Source organism: Schistocerca cancellata, chromosome 6 (assembly GCF_023864275.1).
Source record: "Schistocerca cancellata isolate TAMUIC-IGC-003103 chromosome 6, iqSchCanc2.1, whole genome shotgun sequence".
NCBI classification, from domain to species: domain Eukaryota; kingdom Metazoa; phylum Arthropoda; class Insecta; order Orthoptera; family Acrididae; genus Schistocerca; species Schistocerca cancellata.
In genome coordinates this window covers 24,636,596-24,664,441 of record NC_064631.1, presented here as the reverse complement: position 1 = coordinate 24,664,441, position 27,846 = coordinate 24,636,596, and the positions used below count along the sequence as shown (strand labels likewise).

Below are 27,846 nucleotides of genomic sequence, written 5' to 3'. Positions count from 1 at the left end.
ACGATCAATGGACATCCTTAGGAGGACATGATTCACATGTGGCTCGTGCCACAAGTGTAGGAGAAAAGCGATATATTTTTCAACAGTTTGGTGCTCTACTTCAACGTTCACGAGTTCTCGGAAACAGATACCATGTCAGTGATCTGTTGTGCATCAGCTGGCAATATTCAGTTACAGGTATGGCCTCCACGTTGGCCGGCCCTGACGCGGTGTGGTTTCTACCGGTGGGCTTACATCAAATACACTCTTTTCAAACCTTCACTTGCTCACGAGGTCCTTGAGTTACGAGGACGTATCAGGCCAGCTGTGACTGCCATCGATGTGGACCCACTGGGATCAACCTGGGCTGAATTGGACTATAGACTGGATGTATGGCTTGTGACTGATTCACACACTGAACGTATGTGACAATCACACAAGAAACTTCTTGAGAAGCGCTTTCCATACATATAATCATATAATACCTTACCTCAGTATAAACATTTTTTACACGCACCTGAAACTATCTAGCCCACTGAATAATTCTATGTTTCGAAGCAGAAACAAATAGTACAACCAGCACGCGACCAGGCACTTGGCACTAAATCTGCTATGATATTATTATAAACTATGATATGTCGTGATAAGGGGGAATTCACTATTGCATTCGATAACTGGTTTTTTTTCGTTAAAAAAACATATGACAAATAAAATTTTCTCATACAAATGATACATCCAGTAAGGAAGAGTAAGCTCCAACTTCGAAAAATACCTTACCGACAAATATGAAGATAACTATTGATAAGATACAAGAATGAAAGAAAACGATTACGATAAACTGAGTAAAGTAGTATACGAACGGACAGTTCCGTTTTGCTTTAGACATAAAACAGTATGCTCGTAACGGGATAGTATCTGTAAGTCTTAGGTTATTTAATTTTTTTACTATTTATTTTCAGACATCTGCTGTGACGGCTTCTTTGGTGACAGATTTTCTTTCAGCATCGGTCCTGTAGTTAAACAAACCGTAGCTTAGTAAATCATTTTGATAAACGTTCCTGATTTGGGAAATTTGCATCTCATGATCCTGACATCGGCTACTGATTATTACTCTGAGGATTTGCACTGACTCCAGTGAAGTCACTGTCCACACATATTAGGTTTGTCAGGAAGGACGCTGGAAATTATTGAAAGTATGGCGTTCGTGAAATTGCTGAATCTACTGCTTGGAATACATATCCTCGCAGCACAAACTAAAAGCTGACGAAGTCTTTACACAGTGTCTATTGCGTCGGAACGAATTGTCCAGGACTAATCCGGAAATTAACCTGCAATATTTTTCAACATTCTTACTCCCTCTTTGGTTAACTGCGTCTCTAAATGAGTAGTATGTCAATTAATTACTCATTAGCAAAACAAATTGGCTTCGTAAAAGCAACGAATGTTTCAAATGAAACACAAAGTTATTACTAAAAACACATCTTTACGAACTATATTACACATCTTACCGTTGTATAACTAAATATTCGTCTTCGGAATGAGAGTTCTCCAAAATCAAGTTTTTGTAAATTTTTTAGATGCTGTTCTGCAATGATATTTATTTTGTATTCTGTTGTGAATTATCTTTCAGCGTTCTAGGCCATCAACCGACAACATACAATTGAACAGTCAGTTCACATAAGATCAGTGAAACCTTCTAGTTGCACAAAGATTCATTTTCGAAGATACATGATTGTTCTTCCACACGAAAAACACAAACTGCAAAGTTTCAGTGTGACGTGATTACAAAGCAAGAAGTATTATGTAATGACGTACTGAATGTTTTAGACTCTAAAGATATAAGTCCCCCAAACCCATTGATTTCTGACCTATAAATACTGTATTACATAAGTGTTAGTTAAAGTCTCTAAACGATACACAAACTGATAAACTGTCATAAACTTATTGAAATACACACAATGGCGGTATACATAAATAAGCCTTATTTTACATTGTACTCGTTCAGTTTCTTAGACCTTACCGTTGATATTAGTACAGATAACATTTCTTTAAGACATAAAGAGAAGTAACTTCCACAAACATACCTATCAGTTCCGAACATCCTGTAACACACAAAGATAAAGACTCCGCTCCAAAGTGCACTGCCTTCTGTCCATTCCACAAACATCAGATTTTAAAAAAGAAACTAAAAGTAGTTAAAGATTTTGCACACAGTAACCTTAACTGACAATATACACCTGCTACCTACACTGGGAATACTGTTGTCTACATTCTTTTTAATCCACCTTTAGGACAGAGAGGAATTCTTATGATATCCCGCGATTGTGTGTAAGCCAATAAAGTAGGGCTATAACTACTAGACAGAATGAACATCAAGGTACTTAGAGACAAAAAAGAATTATTCCATCTTTATTGAGCATACTCTGAAGGCCATTCATGTGATATTGAATTTGTTGTTTCGAAAGAACAAATAAAGGCAGAAAATTGACGTTAGTGGAAATTCTGGCTATCAATAAACAACAGTCACACAATTCTGACGTAATCGTTGATGACGAAGCAGAGTTTTATTGTTTACCTCTCCTAAACTAGCAGCAGCCAGTTAATAATTTTCTGACTGTAAGATATAAGCTTGTTGCAAATTGTGTAACTCTTTCCCAATCCCCACATCATACTGCCTTCTTCCTTCCCTTTGCCCTCCCGCTTTTACCTGTATATCACATTCACCAATCTTTATACACACATCAAAAAAGTTTTGCATCACCTCGGTTCCGAGAGTTCCGGAACCTGTACAGAAAATTGGAATAAGGATCAACATACACATCATTTCCGCCCTTTTTATTGCACATAAAAACCACACATTGTATGTTGTACCGCCATACAGCGAGACCTTCAGAGGTGGTGGTCCAGATTGCTGTGCACACCGGCACCTCAAATAACCAGAAGTACATCCAGTTGCGTTGATGCTGGCCTGTATTCGTCATGGCATACTAGACACAAGCTCATCAAAGCACTGTGGGTCCAGATTGTCCCACTCCTCAACGGCAATTCGGCGTTGATACCTCAGAGTGGTTGGTGGGCCACGTTGTCCATAAACAGCCCTTTTCAATCCTTCCCAAGCATGTTCGATAGGGTTCATATCTGGAGAACATGCTGGCCACTCTAGTCGAGCGATGTCATTCACAAAATGTGAGATGTTGACGATGGGGGCGCGAATTGTCCATGGAGACGAATGCCTCGCCAATATGCTGCCGATATGGTTGCACTAGTGGTCGGAGGATGGCATTCACGTATCGTACAGCCGTCACGGCGCCTTCCATGACCACCAGCGCTGTACATCGACCCCACATAATGCCACCCCAAAACAGCTGGGAACCTCCACCTTGCTGCACTCGCTGGACAGTGTGTCTAATGCGCTCAGCCTGACCGGGTTGCCTCCAAACACGTCTCTGACGATTGTCTGGTTGAAAGTATATGCGACACTCATCGGTGAAGAGAACATGATGCCAATCCTGAGCGGTCCATTCGGCATGTTGTTGGGCCAATCTGTACCGCTCTGCTTGGTGTCGTGGATGCAAAGATGGACCTCGCCACGGACGTCGGGAGTGAAGTTGCGCATCATGGAGCCTACGGCGCACAGTTTGAGTCGTAGCATGACGTCCTGTGGCTGCACGAAAAGCATTATTCAACACGGCGACGTCGCTGTCAGGGTTCCTCCGAGCAACAATGCGTAGGCAGCGATCATCCACTGCCGTAGTAGCCCTTGGGTGGCCTGAGCGTGGTATGTCATCGACAGTCCCCCCTCTCTGTATCCCCTCCATGTCCGAACATCATCGCTTTGGTAAACTCCGAGACGCTTTGACACTTCTCTTGTTGAGACCCCTGCCTGGCACAACGTAACAATGCCGACGCGATCCAAGGGCGGTATTGACCGTCTAGACATGGTTGAACTTCAGACAGCACGAGCAGTGAACCTCCTTCCTGGTGGAATGACTGCAACTGATCGGCTGTCGGATCCCCTCCGTCTAATAGGCGCTGCTCATGCCTGGTTGTTTACATCTTTGGGCGGGCTTAGTTCAAAATGTTCAAATGTGTGTGAAATCTTATGGGACTTAACTGCTAAGGTCATCAGTCCCTAAGCTTAACACTACATAACCTAAATCATCCTAAGGAAAGACACACGCACCCATGGCCGAGGGAGGACACGAACCTCCGCCGGGACCAGCCGCAGCGGGTTTAGTGACATTTCTGAACAGTGACAGGGACTGTGTCGGTGGTGCAATATCCACAGTCAACGTCTATCTTCAGGACTCCTGGGAACCGGGGTGATGAACAAGTTTTTTTGATGTGTGCATTTTTGTCCGGAGACCACAGCATTCTGAGCCAGTATTCACTTCATGCATTGTTTTGGCCTTTATATTCCATACACTTTTCAGGAAGGGAAACCACACTCATGAGGTGTCGAAGGGGTTGCCTAACCTTCAGGCTGATTTGGTCTCGAAGTTTCCGAAAGTATATCTTAACGGGCTCAGCAAAGTTGTGTCGGTAACACCGACGGTGTTGGCGACCTGGGGTCTATGAGGGACCCTTTGCCGTTTTATCCGTGCATATATTAATGTTGCACTCCGCGCCATCACGTTTTAGCAGTGTGGAAAACAGGAGGGATGAAGAAGCATAGGTACCCTTTGCTGCTTCGGATCGCGTTCAAATTTCGTTGAATGCGTTAAAATGGTCCCCAATGGTTCCAAACTGTACACGAGATCAAACATTGCGGTCGCGCTGCACGCCAAAGGGGTGCAATAATTTACAATGTAGATACAGCCCCACAATGTCGTTGGAGGAGGGCTGAAAAGTCCGAGGATGTTAGCAGTGTCAAAGTTTGTCAAGAACATCTTTCCGTTGCTTTCGACATTGAAATATACGGGAATAAACGTTCCATGGGAAGCGGTGGTTCGATTGACGCCCTTTACGCCGTCTTCGAGGCCTTTTAGTGTTGTTTCTCAGCGGTGGTGTGTCTGCATTGTTTTCCGCGGCCACTCAAACGAAAATCGCGTCATTTCAAAGCTGGGCGTTGCAGTTCTGAACTCCATCGCAGAGACGTCAAAAGAACGGGAGAAATTTGCGTAAGAGAGACTGTGACTCGTCCACGGTGTGGGCTGAATTGTTCTGAGATTTGGTGCCAATGCGACATCATTAACCCACCTTACAGCTCATAAGAGCTTCTGATATGTGGCTCTTTCTTTTGCATGTGTTGACACCTTGCTGTTTGAAGCGTTGCCAAGCCCGATGGCGACGTTGCAGGGTGCTACGCTTTTGTACCGTAACACAGTAAGGTTGTAGGCACCTTTGAGCCGAATTTCAAACTTGTGAGTCGCAATTAGAGACAATTAAACGGTTTAGAATAATTGTGTTGAGTAGTGTGGATTCAATATGTGAAAGTTACACTATTGCCCATTCACATTGCTGCACCACAAAGATGACGTGCTACAGACGCGAAATTTAACCGACAGGAAGAAAATGCTGTGATATGCAAATGATTAGCTTTTCAGAGCATTCACATGAGGTTCGCGCCGGTGGCGACACCTACAACGTGCTGACATGAGGAAAGCTTCCAACCGATTTCTCATACACAAATAGCAGCTGACCGGCGTTGCCTGGTGAAACGTTGTGATGCCTCGTGTAAGGAGGAGAAATGCGTACCATCACGTTACCGACTTTGATAAATGTCGGATTGTAGCCTATCGCGTTTGCAGTTTATCGTATCGCGACATTGCTGCTCGTGTTGGTCGAGATCCAATGACTGTTAGCAGAATATGGAATCGGTGGGTTCAGGAGGGTAATACGGAACGCCGTGCTGGATCCCAACGGCCTCCTATCACTAGCAGTCGAGATGACTGGCATCTTATCCGCATGGCTGTAACGGATCGTGCAGCCACGTCTCGATCCCTGAGTCAACAGATGGGGACGTTTGCAAGACAACAACCATCTGCACGGACAGTTGGACGACGTTTGCAGCAGCATGGACTGTCAGCTCGGAGACCATGGTTGCGGTTACCCTTGACGCTGCATCACAGACAGGAGCGCCTGTGATGGTGTACTCAACGACGAACCTGGGTGCACGAATGGCAAAACGTCGTTTTTTCGGATCAATCCAGGTTCTGTTTACAGTATCATGATGGTCGCATCCGTGTTTGGCGACATCCCGGTGAACGCACATTGGAAGCGTGTATTCGTCATCGCCATACTGGCGTATCACCCGGCGTGATGGTATGGGGTGCCACTGGTTACACGTCTCGGTCACCTCTTGTTCGCACTGACGGCAGTTTGAACAGTGGACGTTACATTTCAGATGTGTTACGACCCGTGGCTCTACTCTTTATTCGATCCTTGCGAAACCCTACATTTCTACAGGATACTGCACGACCGCATGTTGCAGGTCCTGTACGGGCCTTTCTGGATACAGAAAATGTTCGACTGCTACCCTGGCCGGCACATTCTCCAGATCTCTCACCAATTAAAAACGTCTGGTCAATGGTCGCCGAGCAACTGGCTCGTCACAATACGCCAGTCAGTACTCTTGATGAACTGTGGTATCGTGTTGGAGCTGCATGGGCAGCTGTACCTGTACACGCCATCCAAGCTCTGTTTGACTCAATGCCCAGGCGTATCAAGGCCGTTATTAAGGCCAGAGGTGGTTGTTCTGCGTACTGTTTTCTCAGGATCTATGCACGAAAATTGCGTGAAAATGTAATCACATGTCAGTTCTAGTATAATATATCTGTCCAATGAATACCCGTTTATCATCTGCATTTCTTCTTGGTGTAGCAATTTTAATGGCCAGTAGTGTATTTCAGTTACCATGTTTGGTGAAAATTAAATGTCCCTTAGAATGGCCATTTTGCGTCATGTTCCCCTGTATCAACGTGATATTTTTCGTTTTATACCCATGTCAAACTGAAACACCGCATGCAATTTATGTTTGTGGAGTAGGAGCACGATCTTCACACATGTTTGGGAAACTACAGCTTGTCTTTGTACAGTTAGAAGCTGTCACTGATGTTTTGTGAACTCTGCTCAGTCGTAAGTTGTCAGATGATGTAAAACCGGAAGGCAGTAAACAAATCAAAATATTACTGTGGCACGTTAATATTGTGTGTTTCAGTTTGCTTGTGTTCCTCTAAGAATCGACGGAATGTTCCAAAATTTCAGATTACACTTCAAATTTTGATTGCTACCTGTAAGACATATCGCGTTATTGGTTAAATGATAAAAATAATTGCGGCTACATACCCAACCCTCTTCTGATCCACTACACAGTTTTTGCAAGTCAGTGTTCCATGCATTTGTTAACGTGGCAATAAAGCGGTTTGTTCTTGCTTAAGCTGACATTGTTACATTGACATGACAGTCTTTTTAACTGTAATCCTGAATAGCTTGAAGAAACCTGATAGGAGGCAGTAGATGCGTAATTGGAATGCGCATCTCTTTCGGTATTGTAATCGAAATGGGGTTTTCTGTGCGCAGTCTGAAACTACGGCTTAGGGACGGCTCCCAACGTTGTTCTTTTACCACGCGGAGGAGAGGAACGATTAACGCGGGGAATACTGAGAAGCCACGAGAGACCACGACTCTTCGGTACGCTGACGCCGTATCGGGCGGTATTCATTTATTTCTTTGTTCTTCATAATTACAGCCTATTATCTGAAAAGCTAAAATAGGCCATACAAATCCCATTTCCTTGGGTAGTAATAAATTATGTGTTAATTATTTATTTCTCACACTTTATTAAATATAAAATTAAAACTACAACTACTTCTACTACTACAAAACTACGTTAAACCTTTAACCAGTTGCCTGGCTACTAATCTACTACAAATACTACAGAATTTGTTCTCTGTTTGTTCATTTATGTTGGTGTATTTAGCTTGTGATATGGTTGTCTCCGCTGCTGCATCCGCTCCCACACAGCCCCGGTCAACAGCCACAGTCTGCTGGATTCCTTTTGCGTCAAACAGCACGTCAGCAGTGCTTCCTCTATTGCAAGTAACTCCTCCCATCATTGTTGCTTCTGAAAGTCCACACTTCCATGATCACTTGCACCAACGCAATGGATTCTTGGGACGCTATTTCGACATCAGATATTTTCTCTCCATCTGCAAAGTATGTGGTCTAGCATGGATGGCAGCATGATGACTTGTGGTTGGATGCCTCGTGAATTCTTCCTTGCCTTTCTGGATACTGTGGCTGCAGTATTGTCCAAGATACGCCAGGTCGACTCAGTCCTTAGTGCTGCTTTGGGACCCTTAATACCTGCCTCCATTACCCAACCATCGTCGGGCAAGGTGATTCTGAGTGTTGTTTGGGACTGCCATGACGTTGTTCTACCAGTTACGCTGATAAGGGACAAAACGTCACAGGAGGACAATGCCCAAACCTCCTTCCGGTGTTACGGGAAACTGTCAAGACGATGCGTCGTGGAGAGCTCTCCGGGGAGCGGACAATGCCACGGCTCATTCCGCACAGGGGCAGTCACACTTGTTGCTTTTTTTGGGCTATCATATTTTCCATCAACCACGTAATCTCCTGACGTGGTTCCCAGTGACTTCATCCTCTTTACCTTGTCGGAAAAGCCATCATGTAGCGGGCTTTCTCTAAACGGCCAATCTGCAGAATTCTACAATCCACCGTTGGGAAAAGTTGGCGCATTGAAGCGTGAGACGGCCGGTGTGGTCAGGCGGTTCTAGGCGCTTAAGTCTGGAACCGCGCGACCGATACAGTCGCAGGTTCGAATCTTGCCCCGGGCATGGATGTGTGTGATGTCCTTAGGGTAGTTAGGTTTAAGTAGTTCTAAATTCTAGGGGACTGATGACCTCAGATGTTAAGTCCCATAGTCCTCAGAGCCATTTGAACCATTTGAAGCGTGAATCACTATCGGATAACAAGCATCCATACACCTTATGTACAGTAATGCAAAACTGACCATTAGATGTCACGAGAGGCAGTATACGGCCTGGAAAACGTCACCTACTACCATGTGTAGTGATGTATGGAGGAGGTGCTATTACCGTATGGGAATGTTTTCCATGATTAGGGTGGGTCTTCTTACTCTGCTTAACAAAATGATAAATGAGGAAGGATTTTACAGTATTCTGTACTGCTTCAAGTAGAGGAATAGTTCGATGGCTATATCAGCAAGACGGCGCACCCTGTGGACATGTGAGGCAATGGTTTTTGGACAATAAGATTCCTGAAATGGACAGGCATCTCTAGGGTCCCGACCCGAACCCAATGGAACACCTCTGGTTTGAGTCAGAACGTCGACTTCTCTACAGAACCGAGTGTGTAATATTACTCTCTGGTTTCCGCTCTTGGGGAAAAATGGATTGTCTTTCCTCCACAGATATTGAGAGCCTCATTAAAAGTGTCCTCAGCAGAGTTCAAGCCGTCATAAAGGCGAAGGGTGGACGTACCTCATATTAATGGCTCCTAATAGGTGGCCAGACAGTGCATGTAAAGAAGGACTAGCACTTAATTTCACGGTAACAGAACAGCTATATTTTTGGGACTGATAAATAAAGCATGGTAACAGTTCTTTGCAGTGTGTTGTCTCCACGGTGATTCTGCCAACAGCGCGCTGATTGCTTTGAGAGGCGCGATGCTCACCTCTTCTGCTCCCCAGCGGTCGACGACGGACTCGTTGTCCGTATCCAAGGTGAAGCCCCGGACTGGTATCCGCGGAGAGGTCGGCCCATTCACTGCGTACAGCAGACCACCTACGAACATCACAATGCGGCCGTTAACAACAACCTAAGGAGAAATAGTTGACACAGAGAGCGCGCAGTTCTCTCTTAATCCTGAGGACTATTTTAAATGTTAACTGTTTCAGGAAATTACTAGCATTTGATGTTACAATGTAGACATCAAAAGTATTAGTTTCTTCCTATTTGCTCCGCAGCTGTGTAGGGGAGTGTGTTGTACGTTGAAAACACTTTTCAGATTATTGTCTCTGTTCTGCTTTGTAATACAAGTTTAACATGTTTTCTCATTCTACAAAATTTTGAATAACACAGTTTTGTGTTGACTGTAGCAGAGGACACATGGCAGCCCCTAGTGGCTTGCACTTCTGTTGCATTTTATTTTAATTCTGGCTATCTGACGCTGTCAGGTATGACAGCAGCTTTCGTATTTTTGGTACGTTATGCTGTAACATTTAGTTTTAATTTTGACCGAAGAAGGTGTCCCTTGTGACACCGAAACCTAGGTTACAAATTAATTGTGTTCGCAACTGAGGGCTGTGTTTTTCAAAATTTTGTATTATACAACAGTCGCTGATTGACAGCAATGTTAAAAACCTTTTCCTATTCTGTTTTGATATGACAGTATTCGCCTTATGTGTGCTGCATCGTTTTCCGAGATTACAAGTATTACTCCGGAAAAGTAAGGTTTTTCCAAATACGAAAACTGTTGCAAAGTCCAACATGGTCATGTACACGGGAAAGAAATCCACTCAAAAAGCGTTTCAGTCGAGAAAACCTTTTGAATACTGTGTTTAATAGTTTATGTGTTACGTATTACTCTACTTCAAGCCAATAATCAGCAAGCTGGCAGTTGAATGAAACGGTCCCAGCCATTTTCCGGCTGGATCGCTTCACGCCTGAGAATCTAGATGTGTTGCATAAATAGTCCCATAAGGATACTGGGTTATTAATTATATTTTTCCCGAATTCATATAGAAATCCTGTGTAATATTGTACGATTCAATTCTTCAATTTTTAGATGTAATAAAACTAATATTTTACCCTCAATTGACAGAACAGTCTCTAACACTTCGAGTTAACGATTTCAACAACACAAGAAACTGTGTGTATCTGACCGTGTTCAGATCTTTCATACCACTCAAGAGATGTTATAAATAATAAAAATGCTGCCAAGATTGTTCACTTAGATACCTTCTTTCCTCCATGTTCGCCGGTATTAATAAACTGTAGAAGAGTTGTAAATGGCGCCCCTAGCCTGTTGTTGTGTTGTTGTGGCCTTCAGTCCTGAGACTGGTTTGATGCAGCTCTCAAGCTACTCTATCCTGTGCAATCTTCATCTCCCAGTACCTACCGCAACCTACATCCTTCTGAATATGCTTAGTGTATTCATCTCTTGGTCTCCCTCTACGATTTTTACCCTCGCCGCTGCCCTCCGATACTAAATTGGTGATCCCTTAATGCCTCAGAACATGTCCTACCCACAGATCCCTTCTTCTAGTCAAGTTGTGCCACAAACTTCTCCCCAATACTATTCAGTACCTCCTCATTAGTTATGTGATCTACCCACTAATCTTCAGCATTCTTCTGTAGCACCACATTTCAAAAGCTTCCATTCTCTTCTTGTCCAAACTATTCATCGTCCATGTTTCACTTCCATACATGGCTACGCTCCATACAAATACTTTCAGAAACGACTTCCTGACACTTAAATCTATACTCGATGTTAACAAATTTCTCTTCCTCAGAAACGCTTTCCTTGCCATTGCCAGTCTACATTTTATATCCTCTCTACTTCGACCGTCATCAGTTATTTTGCTCCCCAAATAGCAAAACTCCTTTACTACTTTGAGTGTCTCATTTCCTAATCTAATTCCCTAGTATCACCCGACTTAATTCGGCTACATTCCATTATCCTCGTTTTGCTTTTGTTGATGTTCACCTTATATCCTCCTTTCAAGACACTATCCATTCCGTTCAACTGCTCTTCCAAGTCCTTTGCTGTCTCTGACAGAATTACAATTTCATCATCGAACCTCAAAGTTTTTACTTCTTCTCCATGGATTTTAATACCTACTCCGAATTTTTCTTTTGTTTCCTTCACTGATTGCTCAATATACAGATTGAATAACATCGGGGAGAGACTACAACCCTGTCTCACTCCCTTCCCAACCACTGCTTCCCTTTCATGTCCCTTGACTCTTATAACTGCCATCTGGTTTCTGTACAAATTGTAAATAGCCTTTCGCTCCCTGTAATTTACCCCTGCCACCTTCAGAATTTGAAAGAGAGTATTCCAGTCAACATTTTCAAAAGCTTTCTCTAAGTCTACAATTGCTAGAAACGTAGGTTTGCCCTTCCTTAATCTAGCTTCTAAGATAAGTTGTAGGGTCAGTATTGCCTCACGTGTTCCAACATTTCTACGGAATCCAAACTGATCTTCCCCGAGGTCGGATTCTACTAGTTTTTCCATTGGTCTGTAAAGAATTCGAGTTGGTATTTTGCAGCTGTGACTTATTAAACTGATAGTTCGGTAATTTTCACATCTGTCAACACCTGCTTTCTTTGGGATTGGAATTATTATATTCTTCTTGAAATCTGAGGGTATTTCGCCTGTTTCATACATCTTGCTCACCAGATGGTAGAGTTTAGTCAGGACTGGCTCTCCCAAGGGCGCCAGTATTTCTAATGGAATGTTGTCTACTCCCGGAGTCTTGTTTCGACTCCGGTCTTTCAGTTCTCTGTCAAACTCTTCACGCAGTATCGTATCTCCCATTTCATCTTCATCTACATCCTCGTCCATTTCCATAATATTGTCCTCAAGTACATCGCCCTTGTATAGAGCCTCTATATACTCCTTCCACCTTTCTGCTTTCCCTTCTTTGCTTAGAACTGGGTTTCCATCTGAGCTCTCGATGTTCATGCAAGTGGTTATCTTATCTCCAAAGGTCTCTTTAATTTTCCTGTAGGCAGTATCTATCTTACCCCTAGTGAGATAAGCCTCTACATCCTTACATTTGTCCTCTAGTCATCCCTGCTTAGCCATTTTGCACTTCCTGTCGATGTCATTTTTGAGACGTTTGTATTCCTTTTTGCCTGCTTCATTTACAGCATTTTTATATTTTCTCCTTTCATCAATTAAATTTAATATTTCTTCTGTTACCCAAGGATTTCTACTAGCCCTCGTCTTTTCACCTACTTGATCCTCTACTGCCTTCACTACTTCATCCCTCAGAGCTACCCATTCTTCTTCTACTGTGTTTGTTTCCTCCATTCCTGTCAATTGTTCCCTTAAGCTCTCCCTTATGCTGAAACTCTGTACAGCCTCTGGTTTAGTCAGTTTATCCAGGTCCCATCTCCGTAAATTCCCACTTTTTTGCAGTTTCTTCAGTTTTAATCGACAGATCATAAACAATAGATTGTGGTCATCTGCCCCTGGAAGTGTCTTACAATTTAAAACGTGGTTCGTAAATCTCAGTCTTACCATTATATAATCTATCTTAAACCTGTCAGTGTCTCCAGGCTTCTTCCATGTATACAGTCTTCTTTTATGATTATTGAACCAAGTTTTAGCTATGATTAAGTTGTGCTCTGTGCAAAATTCTACTAGGCGGCTTCCTCTTTCATTTCTTAGCCCCAATCCATATTCACCTACTACGTTTCCTTCTCTCCCTTTTCCTACTGTCGAATTCCAGTCACTCATGACTATTAAATTTTCGTCTCCCTTCACTATCTGAATAATTTCTTTTACTTCATCATACATTTCTGCAATTTCTTCGTCATCTGCAGAGCTAGTTGGCATATAAACTTGTACTACCGTAGTAGGCGTGGGCTTCGTATCTAGCTTTGCCACAATAATGCGTTCACTATGGCGTTTGTAGTAGCTTACCCGCATTCCTATTTTCATATTCATTATTAAACCTACTAGTGCATTACCACTATTTGATTTTGTGTTTATGACCAAAAGTCTTGTTCCTCCTGCCACCGAACTTCACTAATTCCCACTATATCTAACTTTAACCTATCCATTTCCCTTTTTAAATTTTCTAACGTACCTGCCCTATTAAGGGATCTGACATTCCACGCTCCGATCCGTAGAACGCCAGTTTTCTTTCTCCTGATAACGACATCCTCCTGAGTAGTCCCCGGCCGGAGATCCGAATGGGGGACTATTTTACCTCCGGAATATATTACCCAAGAGGACGCCATCACCATTTAACCATACAGTAAAGCTGCATGCCCTCGGGAAAAATTACGACCGTAGTTTCCCCTTGCTTTCAGCCGTTCGCAGTACCAGCACAACAAGGCCGTTTTGGTTAGTGTTACAAGGCCAGATCAGTCAATCATCCAGACTGTTGCCCTTGCAACTACTGAAAAGGCTGCTGCCCCTCTTCAGGAACCATACGTTTGTCTGGCCTCTCAACAGATACCCCTCCGTTGTGGTTGCACCTACGGTACGGCTATCTGTATCGCTGAGGCACGCAAGCCTCCCCACCAACGGCAAGGTTGATTAGCTGGCAGGTACAACAGAATGTCTGATTAATGAATATATTCCAGATCTCTTTGTCCGGCAGTTCCATGTGTGTCCAGTGGCGTTGCTGGAACATCGCTGATTAAGCTGCATTGTCTTGATGTGTTTATCATGGGGTAAATTGTGCAAGTGTTATATTTCGTGTTTTCTGGGAGAATCTTATATAGCTTGCGATCATTTGTTAGTAACCTTGGAACTTTAATATTTTTGTGAGTCACGCAAAGTACTTTAGTAGTTAATAAATATTAGGTATTGCTCTGGGCTTTGAAAATTCTCTTAACTAATTTTTGTGTGTCGTTTTGTAAGGGTGAATCTGTGTACTATAGGATCTGAAAATGGCTTCACATACTTCCTCCCAAGAGGAGCTCTAGCAGGGATAAATTACATGTGAGAGAAGAACCAATGGCAAACGAAACGCGAGATATAGGATTTGAGACCATGGAGGGTGGAACAGTCACATTTTCTAAAGTGAATACAGAACATGGAACAACTCATTCTAATTACAAGCACGAAATGTTGTTTGAAGCTCCAGAGCCAGATTTCACCAACGCTTGTGCATGTTAAACTTAAACCGTTCCCAAGTAGCTTTCCTTGCCGATGACAAAAATACAAACAACATTTCTCAAATTCGCAGCAGGGTTGTCGTCGCTTTAGAGATTCAAATGTTTGGACAAGACGTACAGTTTAATGAGTCTGTTTGGGCGGGAATCAGTAACGGCGATACTAAAAAGTCTCATGGCCGTCATGGGTAAAATAAATGAAAGCTGAAATGAGGAGTTACAAGTAATACAGAAACAGAATAAGGGTGTAAAAACCAAAATCGTAGGGACGGCAGAAGAATGTCACGAGACCGCGTGAGAATGTCGCGAAGCGGCGAAGGGCTGTAGTGAAACGGGGGAGAGAATCGTGGAAAGAACTGAAAACTTACAGCGCGGTCGCCGCGAAATATTTCAGAATCTGAAGGTTCAAATTCGGGACGAATTAATCGCTGAATTTGGTACCAGTGTCGAGAAGTGTGAGACTCGATTAAGTACCATGGAAACGGAGCAAACGAAGATTCGCGAGGAAGTCAAGCCGTACGACTCAGATGAGATTAAGGAGAACTGCAAGAAAGATAAAGAGGAGGTCATGAAAGAATCCGGTAGAGCAGATCCAGAGGAGGGAGGATCGCTAAACGATAGAGTTGCGGGAAAACGTGTCGCTGTTCAGGAATTAGAAGGTACATTCAAAGCCTTGAAACTGACTGGCACTGGAGAAAGTCTCGGTCTGAAAGGGGAAGTTGCTAAACTCTCGGAGGGTGTGAAAGATTCGACGGAAGTGGTCAGGAGTGAGGGCCGGACTGCTCCAATACCGTCAGCAGCTACGCATGACGTCAGGTCACTTCTGAAATCCAAAGAAGGGCAATATCATATAAATAAACGACACAAGAGCACTGCGAACAATGAACGGGTGTCGCACATCGAACAAAGGATGGGCGGAATAAGACGGAGCTTGTGTGGATAAAGACAGTTATAGGGGAGGCGATGAAAGTCACTGGCAACACGAAGGAGAGCTGCAATGATGAACAAGGTTATGTGGATACACTGTATGGACGAAGTAATGGGAGGAACCTTCACGAACTGTTGCCCCGGTGCGGAATCGAGTGCTTTGACTATAAACATTTTCTGTTTGTGCGGCTGCTCGAAGTCTTCCAGAACTTTTCTAACGGTACACATGCAAGGGCCTAGTTATAACAGTTCCAGTTCTCATGCTTTACGCTGGAAAGCCCTTACACATCCTCCATACAGTCCCAATCTCTCCCTATGTGACATTCATGGCCATCGATTTCCTTCGGACGAAGAGGTACGCACCTGGGTAAAATTATGGTCCCACCAACGGAAAAATTCTCCTATCGCAGCACAAAACAATTGAATATGTTCCTGTTTATTTAAAAGACTGTGACTGAGATTTAAGTTACCAGCTGCCTCATTCTACCTTCCTCAGCACCTTTAAAATTTTCCCCAAAACTTATGGCGTGCGAACATATTCAAGCTTTTTTCAGCATGCAACTCAACTCAAACTCCCACAAGCTCCACTAACTAAGTCGCTCACACTCTTCCATTCCCTATTGCCCTTTCTCACTCATTCGTTCAACCCAACTCATTGTCGTCGTCTCCTGTGTCACAGACACAGTCCCCTTCATTCTGTCCTACTACTACAGTCCCCTTTCACTGTCGCTGTCACCCCTCTTGCTCTCTTACTTAATATTTCATTCCTTCCTTCTTACTGCTGCTGTCATCATTGTCATATACTCTGGCTCTCATTATCACTGGCTCTCACCCACTTCCATATTCTCCTTCTCTTTACTTTATTCTTCCATCCCCCCCCCCCCACTCTCCCTCCCTGGCACTGTCTCCTTCAGGCTTTCCCTAGAACTGTTCTGTCAATGTCAACCACTTTCTACTGCCACTATATCCCTCTATGCCATTGTGTCCTTCGCTCTTTTTATAACACAGCCACTGTCTACTATGTTCTAGCATTTGTTGTTCTTCCATCTAGTTGCCACTGTCACTTCATTTTTCCCTCTCAGCTTAAAAAAAACGCAAATATGTTTGCATGCCAAAAGTTTTGGGAAAAACTTTAAAGATGCTGATGAAGGTAAAATGAGGCAGCTGATATCCCACTTTTCAGTCAGATTCTTTTAAATAAACCGGAAAGATTCATATTTTTTGCCCTGAGATAGGAGCAGTTTTCCGCTGCTTCCCTTCTTTCCCCTTCAGCAGTACGGCATGCAATCCATATGAAAAGAATTTAGACAGTTTACATATGTGAAACTGAAATAACGCAAAACTAATTTCACACCTCAGATCGGATTTTACGTGCAAAAAAAAAATTCCATGTACTTCCATAGTATGGGATTCTCAAATGATACCGAAAACCCATTAAATCATATTTATTCGTGCTAAGTCACTTTATAAACTACGGTTTCGCCTCACATCGGATTTTACGTGCGTATTTTACGGGTACAAGTAGGGTAACTTCAAACTTCTATATTTCAGAAAGGGATAAAGATATGAAGAAAACAAGAAAAGTTGCAAGGTCGTTCGAGATCTGTATGTTAGGAATACACCGTAAAAATTACAGCCATTTACTATGCATCGTCGTCTCGTAATTCGCAGTTGGGTTTTGCTACACAAAAAGGAAAAGAAGAAAGTTTTTGGGGTGTTTCTCAATAACGGATAAAGAATTTTGAAAACGAAGCAATGGCTCTTTGGTTAAATGCCTAGAGCACATAATGTTAAAAATTTTAGCAATAGGTTGCTATTAATTATTATTTAGATTTTACGTGTAGGAGGAGGGTAACTTTGAACCACTGTATCTTTGAAATAGATAAAGACGTCACGAAAATTTTCAAGGTACTTCGAGATGGGGACCTTAGGAATATATCGTAAAAATTTCGGGCAGTTACTGTGCATTGTTATCCTGGAATGCCCCGCTGCGTATTTGTCTGCTGGTGATGGCGAATATATAGAAAAACAAAAAAACCTTTCTTGTGGTTTTCCGAGGAATCGGCCATGCCTCCATAGATTCCACCAAGCCCACCATAGGTCACATTAAATGCAAAAAGAACCAACCATCTGCTGCATTTGTCTATGCTGGAGGAACTGTCTAATATTCGTACTTTGCTCCTGTACTGTAGGCCAGTGATTCTGAGACGATCGTTCTGTTGCGTTTACAGATGGTATCTAGCCCAAGGGTAGCCAAAACACTTGACACTATCTTTTTACCACGAACAGAACCTGAGGTATGAGCATCGGAAAATCCCGTTTACATAGGAGGTACGCATGCTGTTGCATGCATACCGATAGGCATCCGCAAACATTTTTCCATGAAGGCATTGACCGTCTTGGCTGACAGTGGAAAGGATGTGTTACCAGTTATGGCGATTATTTTTGAAATAATAAACAGTTTACTTACTTTTTTCAGCCTGTCTCGTTTTCATTTGTCTGTCCCAGTAATGGTGTTGGGAAGTTTTATTATATTAGCTGTAACAGTGCGTCTTCTATCATCTATTATAGGCTGTCACTGGTGTGCCAGTTGACACGTGTTTGCCTGTCGATAGATTTGTGGAGGTCGATAGGCTGCATGTTTTGCATCGCTGAGAGGACGGCGGCTGCAGTAAGAACTGTTTTTACATAGGAGACCGCGAAGCTATCACAACCAAGTGCTGGCTTTACATGGAGCAGTACCTAATCGAACTCGTGTGTAACAAGTGTCGGTGTAGTCGGTGTTCTGTCACTGGCGAGGACATTTGCAGTGACTACTGTGGTTAAGTTTGTGGAGACTTTGAGTCGCTGTCTTCAGAGAGAAAATAGGCCCGTTTAGCATGGACTTGATGGCTGTGGAGACATTGAGTCACTGCCTTCAGAGAGGTATGAGATCTGTATTTCTTGGACAAGATGGTATGTTTCTTTTGATGGAACGTGGCAGATGTGAGCAGCTTCCTGTTCTGTAGTATGGAGGGGTCGAGTCAAGGGACTGATACATGGTAGGCCTTCTGAGAACGCCGTATGGAAGGGAATTTGCTGCTCTGAACTGACGTTATCCGTTGCTTGTTATCACTGTCTTATGCTACAAACTCACGGTCGGTATAGTTGGTGTTTGCTTTGTGGCCCCCTAAGCAATACAGAACTAACATAACGGAACAGAGGTGATTGATGATTGTTCGCTTGTCGGATTAATGCGTGTGCTGTGGTGCGAGTATACAATTCACGAAACGGTGAGGTGTGCACTGGGTTGTAGGGCATTTTTTGCATGAAATCATTTTCACGTAATTGTGGAATGCTAACTGTGTCGTGGGACTTCACGTGCATTTGCTGGGAAGCAGGAGCTGTATTGTATGCTATCTCTGTTTCAGATTATCTTTAGGTAGGGTAACTACCTGTTATCCATGTAGACGGTAAATAGAAAGGTCCGGAGAAGTAACGGCGGTTAGATTAGTGGAAATGTAGCATGCTCGAGATGCAACTGCATGAGCCATTTCGCCGATGTTTGCAGGTTACGTAAATGTTTGTTTTGTATTTTGATGATCCTTATGTCCTTTAATAATGTGCCTTTAAATTTATTAATGAATGAATTAGTTTGTAGTGTCGGATTTTAGTAATGTTATTGTTTGTTTCATACCTTATTAATGCTATTACTGATATTAAGTGAAAATTATCAAATAAGAGTGCAGGGAGCTCTCTGTAGAAAATTATAATACAGAGATGCGTGGTTGTGGAACGACCGGAAGCACGTGAAAGGTTCACAACTAAAATAAGTGTTGGAATAATTGTGAGCTCCGCTCGTTTTTCGAGCCGTATACAGCACATTCTGTTAGTATTACTGCGTTGTCATCATTGTGAATTGTGGAATAATTTATATGTCTGGAAATACGCATTAGGGAACCCGTGTTGTGTTGCTTTCGAACTTAAATGGATTGAAGCATCATTTATTTTGTCTTTCTGCAACGGTTTATTACTCATAAGCCATTCCTGCTCCAGAATTTAATGTTATCATCTTTTCTATGAAGATTTGTTATGATGCGTTTGGTAACAAATTAGATAAATGTAATATTGATGTTTTAATATATGTCATTCTGCACTCGTTTTCTAAGTTTACTGGAGTAGCTGAAGTTTCGCGGCACACAGACTACAGTGTAGCAAGTAAAGCACTTGCCTGTCTCGGCGACTGCAAAGACGCGGCCCATGTCCGGCGCCTGGATGGTGGAGGGCGGCGTGGGCGGCGTGCGGCCCACCAGCCCGGCCCTGGGGCACACGACGCGCATGTTGTCGCGGTCCGCGATGCACAGCAGGTCCCGGTGGGGCAGCAGCGCCAGGCCGTGCGGCACCTGGAGCGACAAGAACTCTGCGCGCCCCGCACAGAGGGCCCCACCCACGCGTCACACAGCGGCACACGGCCTCGGCAAACGCTAGTCTAGGCAGCTACACAAAACCAGAGACTCTGACGAAAGATCGGCAACACTTTACACCAGACGACAAAAGACATGGGATACCTCATAATATCGTGTCCGACATCCCTTTGCACGGCGTACTGCAACATCTGGACGTGGTATACGCTCCACAAATCGTTGGAAGTCCCCTGCAGAAATACTGAGCCACGCTGCCTCTATAACTGTCCACAGTTGCGAAACTGTTGCCGGTGCAGGATTTTGTGCCCGAGCTGACCTCTCGCTTGTGTCCCATAAATGCTCAGTGGGATTCATGTCGGGCAATCTGTACTGCCAAATCATTCGCTCGAGCTGTCCAGAACGTTCTTCGGTCCTGCCGCGAACAACTGTGGCCCGGTGACACGGTGCGCTGTCATCCATAAATTCCCCGTCGTTGTTTGGGAACATGAAGTCCACGAATGGCTGAAAATGGTCTCCAAGCAGCCGAACATAACCACTTAATGATGGGTTCAGCTGGACCAGAGAACCCAGTCCATTTCATATTACCATCGTGGAGCAACTATCGCTTTGCACAGTGCCTTCTTGACAACCTGAGTCCGTGACTTCGTGGGGCCTGCGCCACAGTCGAACCCTACCATCAGCGCTTACCAACTAAACTCTGGATTCGTCTGACCAGCCCAAGGTTTTCCAGTCGTGCAGGTTTCAACTGATACATGGTCACGAGCACAGGTGAGGCGCTGCAGGCGACGCCGTGCTGTCAACAAAGACACTCGTGTCGGTGGTCTGCTGCCTCAGTCCACTAACGCCATATTTCGTCGTACTATCATAAGGGATACGGTCGTGGTACGTCCCACATTGATTTCTGCGATGACTTCACGCAATGTTGCTTGTCTGTCAGCACTGACAACACTAGGCAAACACCTCTGGTCTCGGTTGTTAAGTGGAGGCCGTCGGTCACTGCGTAGTCCGCGGTGAGAGGTAATGCCTGAAATTTGGTGTTCTCAGCACACTCGTGACACTGTAGATCTCGCAGTATTACCTTTGCTAACGATTTCCAAAATGGAATGTCCCATGCTTCTAGCTCCAACTACTATTCCGCGTTCAACTTCTACGAGGGTGAGTCAAATAAAAACCTTAAATATTTTTTAAATATTATTTAAAAGCTGTATCACTTTTCAACATAATCTCCCCCACGCTCAATGCAAATCCTCCAGCGCTTACAAAGTGCATAAATTTCTTTAGAAAAAAAATGTCTTTTGGTAGTCGGCGCAACCACTCATGCACCGCGTGGCCTACCTCTTCATCAGAACGGAACTTCTTTCCTCCCATTGCCTCTTTGAGTGGTCCAAACATATGGAAATCACTTCTGGCAAGATCTGGTGAGTATGGTGGATGAGGAAGACACTCAAAATGCAGGTCTGTGATTGTTGCAACTGTTGTACGGGCAGTGTGGGGCCTTGCATTGTCATGTTGCGTAAGGACACTTGCTGACAGCAATCCACGTCGCTTTGATTTGATTGCTGGCCGCAGTTGATTTTTTAGGAGATCTGTGTATGATAGTGGTCGCTCTAGGCATGTAACGCTCCAACATGACGCCTTGTTCGTCCCAAAAGATAATCAGCGTAACCTTCCGTGCTGATGGTTCTGTTCGAAACTTCTTTGGTTTTGGTGATGAGGAATGGCGCCATTGCTTGCTCGCTCTGTTAGTTTCCGGTTGGTGGAAGTGAACCCAGGTTTCGTCGCCTGTAACGATTCTTGCAAGGAAGCCATCGCCTTCTCGTTCAAAGCTCCGAAGAAGTTCTTCACAAGCATCAACACGTCGTTTCATTTCAGATGTCAGCTGCCGTGGCACCCATCTTGCAGACACTTTGTGAAACTGGAGCACATCATGCACAATGTGGTGTGCTGACCCATGACAATGTCATTCAGTGTCGCTCGGCGGTTTTCCTTCATTATGACTTCAACTGCTGCAATGTTCTGTGGAGTCACGACTCGTTGTGCCTGACCTGGACGAGGAGCATCTTCCACTGAAGTCACAACATTTGCGAATTTCCTACTGCATTCGTAGACTTGCTGCTGTGACAAACATGCATCACCGTACTGAACCTTCATTCGTCGATGAATTTCAATAGGTTTCACATCTTCATTACGCAAAAACCGAATAACAGAACGCTGTTCTTCCCTGGTGCAAGTCGCAAGTGGGCCGCCGTCTTTATACTGATACTGCGACGGTATGTGTGCATCTGCTCTACGCTGCCACCTACAGGCCATTCTGCACGCTGTTCGTAGCACGCTCACCAACCTACAGGACAACGACGCGAAATTTCGATTTGTTATTACAGATTTAAGGTTTTCATTTGACTCAGCCTCGTATTAACTTCCGTCGTGTGGCCAGAACCCAGACGGAAGCCTTTTCACATGGATCACCTGGGTGCAAATGACAACTCTGGCAATGCGCTGCCCTGTTATGCCTTGTGTAAGCGATATTAGCGCCACCTGTACATGTGCATACCGCTATCCCGGGACTTTTGTCACCTCAGTATACGTCACATTTTGCTAGCAACCCTCCCGTGAAGGCTACGTGCCGTCACGAAAGTGAGGGCGGCCGGGCAGGACCGCAAACAAAGGATATCTCGAGAAGAAGTCAATGAATATGAAATCGGATGATAAATTCGGGACCTTCCGATGAGGAAAAAAGCCCTGCTGAAACCATAATTGCGTATCAATTTTATTTCGAAGTATCTAGCTATTTAACAGTAGATTAAAGCATGAAAGTGAACTGATTTCGGCTGCCATTATTTGCAGAAGATTTCACAATTTCTTGAGTTAAAACTTCCGGCTCGAGAGGCCGTGGTCGATGTATAAAACTTTCTCCAACTGCGGGAGACATTTTTCGCGGTAAAACGGCTACTGCCACTAAGGCTTGAGTCATAAGTCACGTGATGCCGACTGTGTGACTATCTCTGGATGGCGTCATAATCCTCGATTAAAAATAATCGATTGTCCTTGCGTTGGCGCGAAGTTGACATCCATATTTTATCAAATACATTTTCTGTTCATGATAACGCGGTGCTCTCGCTAAAGCGCTCGTCTCACTGAATTTTATTTCGTGGTTCCCATCTCGAAAAACATGTTCTAATACGGCAGTTTTTTGGGTACCAGTATGTCATAGACAATTGCTCCTTTTGTGTTCAGCTATGCGGTTGTTAACAACTCTGGCAATGCACTGCCCTGTTTTTTGGGCACCAATATGCCATAGACAATAGTTCTGTGCAGTTGTTGATACTTCTTTTTGTAGTTCCGATACACACTTGTCCGCAAATGCATGGACTTTTTATTTCATATACCCCAGGTATTTCCAGGTGGTACCGTGCATGTTCTTCCGTTCTTAATCCTCTTGGTAGGTCTAAGGACCGTTTCGATTCCATACCTTGTCAAAAGTCTCCCGGTGCGCTCCGTAATTTCATTAATGGACTTACAAAAAACCATTTTCGGATTGCGGCCGCTGTTGCTCTGTACTTCCGGCTTCTTCTCTTCTTTGATGGAGTGCGCGATTAATCTCAGGTTCTAGCATATCCATTTTTGTTGAAGGCCGACCGTAAGCGATTTAATTCATCCTGCAAATGAACCTGCGCGCAGATTTTCTTGCCTCTGTCTATCAAAGTTTCAAGGACGTCTTTTTTGTCTGGGATTTAATTCAGCACTGCGAAACGTCTTCGCTAGAAGCCGCCGTTTTCGAGCTACTCAACAGAAACATAAAAGACGTCTTTTAACGCTCACCACCCGCAAGCTCACACGCGACCGGTCAAGAGTTCTATTGTTCTTTACTACACCACCCCCAACCTTACCACGTATTTTTTTTTTTTTTTTTTTTTTTTGTGGCACACGATCTTTCCTCCTAGTCCACTTTTCTTCTTCTTCGTTGACAGGGCTAATATGAGGGTACGTTCAGCACTGTGTATTGTGTATTAAGCCGGGGACCTAGTAACGGTGGAGAGGCTTCGTCCTGCCGTAGCCCTCACTGGTTCACAACCCCATAACAGGCCACAGCAGTCCACCCACCCCACCGCCGCCCCACACCGAACCCGGGGTTATTGTGCGGTTCGGTCCCAGTGGACCTTCCCCTCCCCCTCCCCCGACCATCCCGGGAACGCCTCATACCAGACGAGTGTAACCTTAAATGTTCTGTGTGGTGGAGTAATTATGGCGTACGTGGGGACAGTGTTTGAGCAGCAATCGCCGACGTAGACGTTCAGCATACTCGAACATGATTTGAAGATGGCCGTTACGATTGTGCGATAAAAAGTGATTGTTTCACGAAATAAACAAAAGTCTATAACGATAATCCAGCGTGTCGGACGAAAAGTAGGGCCGCAGTTTTATCGTTAATGAAATAAATGGTTGTAGTAACCTCACAAGTTGCGTTAACAAGTCTCCTTTAATTATCGATAGTGATTAGTTTCCCATTCTATTGGAATAGAAATACATCAGACGTTATAACAGCAGTACCAGTACAGCATGAGTGTGACAGTAGTCCATGTTGTAATATGATACAAACAAGGTTACATATCGTCTTAGCAGGCGACTGGCGACAGTTATGTATGTTCGTACCTGGCGGGCTAGCGCAGTGGTGACATTCGGAAGTGTTCAAACCCGCGTCCGGTCATTCTGCTTTAGCTTTCCCGCGATTTCCCTAAGTCGCTTCTGGCAAATGCCGGAGTGGTTCCATTGAAAGGGCACGGCCGATTTCCTTCCCCATCCTTCCCTAATCCGAGCTTGTTCTCCGTCTCTAATAACCTCGTTGTCGACGGGACGTTAAACACTAATCTCCTCCACCTCTTACGCCGCACCATTCTACCTCCACCTTCTGCTTCAGATCTCCTTTCGAATTGACGGTAGTTGTCTCTACCCTTCTACCGAGATCGGCCGACAGATTCTCTGTGGGGTTGAGGTCTGGCGACTGATGTGGTTTCTGGACAAACTTAGGACAGTCATGAAGAAGCAATTCTTTTGCAAGGTTTGAAGTGTACTTCGTGTTATTATGTTGGAAAAGTCTTCAGAAGTTCTATAATCCTGAGCAAGTTTTCATTCAGAATGTGTAACATTCTTCGAATGAAGGTAATCTCTCGATGAAATATAGATCCATACGAAAACACTCCCCACGCACCATTTTACAATAGGTTGCCCTGCAGCTGATTATTTGGTTTCGCCTGACCAGAATGCTGCCATCTATTAACAATATGTTGAATTTTCTTTCATCACTTGATTCACGTACGTCTTTTCCTTTGCCACTCTCTCATTGTTGTCTTCTTCTCTGATAATATTTCAGACATTTGACTCCCTAACTCGCATACCACATACATGCAGCAGCTAATCTCCTGTATGTATGTGCGGAACATCTGCAGCAAATAAGCCGAATGGTAATGCTTAATGGTATTATTTAATCGTACAGTAGAGAACTTAAAATGTGCGAAGAGAACTAGCACTGGAGAACACCGACGGCTTCCAAGTGATGAGCCTGTGACATCGCTCCTCCTGCGCACACATTGACTCATTGTTCAGACTCAGTGCCTCAATTCTTTGCCGTAGATTGTTTGTGGCAGAGTTTTTTGCCATGCTACGCAGATGATGGTGCCCACCTGGGTTGGACTAAAAGAAAGTATCTGCTGTAGTTCTGCTCCTATGGGATGGCTTGTGAATGAACGCAAGTCCGAAACTAACCACCATGAATAAATAAAGGAGAAGGGCACTACATTTGTAGAGTACGGATAAGTCGAGAATTTGGGTATGTCGGGAGGCATGATAGGGCAGTCCGTGCAGGTGCGGTAACCACTGTGTCCGGATGGATTAGTGGTGCCGCTGGAACGGTAGCTCAGCGTGTTCAGTCAGATGGCAGGCTGCACTCCAATAAAAAAATAAATAAATCAAAATAAAAAAAAAACTGAGTGAAGTCTTCAGCGATGAGCTTGAACAGGTGTCATGTTGTGACATCCGCCCCGAAAAAATGCCGAGAACAGTAACGATTAAAAAAAAAGTAATCAGAGCATATGGCTAGTGAGCAGGGGACCCGGTTCGAATCCCGGTCAGTACAAATTTTCAGCTTTCCCCATGGATGTGCACTGGTGTCCAAAATTAAAGCAACAAACCGAAGTTCTGCAATGTTGCGTTTATTTTGCCACAAAACAGTATAATCAGGTGACAGTAAGATAGAAACAATACATAGAACACACAACCTAAACAACTGCAACGTGCACAACGGTAGACAGAAATGTTCTTCGTTCTTTCCGACGTAACGGGTATACACACACATTCTGACAACTGGTTAATGCGCTCAGTGTGGGATGCGGCCACCTGTGGCAGCAATACAGGCCTGACGAACGACGGGGCATGCTGTGAATGATGTCATAAATCTCATGTCGAGGCAATAACGCCCATTCTCCCTCCCACAAGTCTTGGAGGGTGGCTGGTGGATGCTGACGTGATGCAGGCCGTGTCCCTGGTGCATCCCAGACGTGCTCTGTGGTACTAAAAAGGGAGGGCCAGCAGGCCACGCCATGCTTGCAATATCTTTCAAGAAAACATCAACCCAACGTGGTCTACGAGGTCGAGCATTATCGTGCAGCAGTACGAAGTCTGGACCCACAGCACCTCGCAACAATCGCACATGAGGTCCCAATATCTCACCACGACACCTGATAGCAGTTGAACCTTGCCAATTCACCCGTACAATTTCAGAAATTGGTGTCAGAGTGGCCAACATAATCCCTGCCCACACCATTAAGGATCATCCTGGATATCAGTGTCTTTCCACAATGGTTGGATCCCGCAATAGTGTTCCACGTTCCCTTCCGATGCGAATCCGTCTTGAATCACTGTCCAAATCAGGACATCTGTGAAAAGAACATTGGCCCACTGTTCGACCGTTCAGGTGGCATGTTGACTGTTCCACTCTAGACGTTCCCTTCCGTGAAGAAGCGTAAGAGGTACACATGCAGCAGGTCTTCGACAATAAAGCCCACTCTGCCCAAGCCTTCTGTACAGCGTTTACCTTGATACAACACATTCAGGGGATGTTGCGAGGTCAGATGCCAGTTGCCGTACAGTACTACGGCGGTACCGTCGTGCCGTTACAGCCAATTAAGGTGCTCTCTTTTTGATGTCACACGTGGTCGGCCCTGTTTTCGGGATACATCTTCGGTCTCTATAAACTACAGCCGCATCCGGAAAACAACAGAACGATTCTCCTTAAGCGATTGTGCCACATCAGTTTGCGACTGTCCTGCTTCCATTCTTCCCTTGGCCCTCCACCGCAGAGGGTCTGGCAGGCGTCTTCTCTGTGCTGTACCGCAGCGTCTGTCACTGTGTCCACAGCGGTCGTGGGTGTGGGACCACCCGGCAAACACTGCTCCGTTTGACAGGTGCCCTGGTGCCATCGTTGGCGTGGCTGCCCGTTGACCAGAATACCATCTTTCGTCCAGGGCAAGATGGTACGGACGTCTGTTGACAGTTTCTACGACGGTGAGTCAAATGAAAACCTTAAATCTGTAGTAACAAATCGAAATTTCGCGCCGTTATCCTGTACGTTGGTAAGCGTGCTACAAACAGCATGCAGGATGGCCTGTAGGTGGCAGCATAGTGCAGATGCACACATACCG

General features: G+C 44.4%; 1 protein-coding gene across 1 annotated transcript in view; it reads right to left on the bottom strand.

Annotated features, from left to right (window-relative positions):
- LOC126191162 (peptidyl-alpha-hydroxyglycine alpha-amidating lyase 2) overlaps nucleotides 1–27,846 on the bottom strand; it is a 140,805-nt gene that overhangs the window by 6,772 nt on the left and 106,187 nt on the right. The window contains exons 5-6 of the mRNA XM_049931934.1: nucleotides 19,960–20,148; nucleotides 9,640–9,749 (exon numbers count right to left, since the gene is read on the bottom strand). Coding sequence (XP_049787891.1) covers nucleotides 9,640–9,749; nucleotides 19,960–20,148 — 299 coding nt within the window. The remainder of the gene's footprint in view (nucleotides 1–9,639; nucleotides 9,750–19,959; nucleotides 20,149–27,846) is intronic.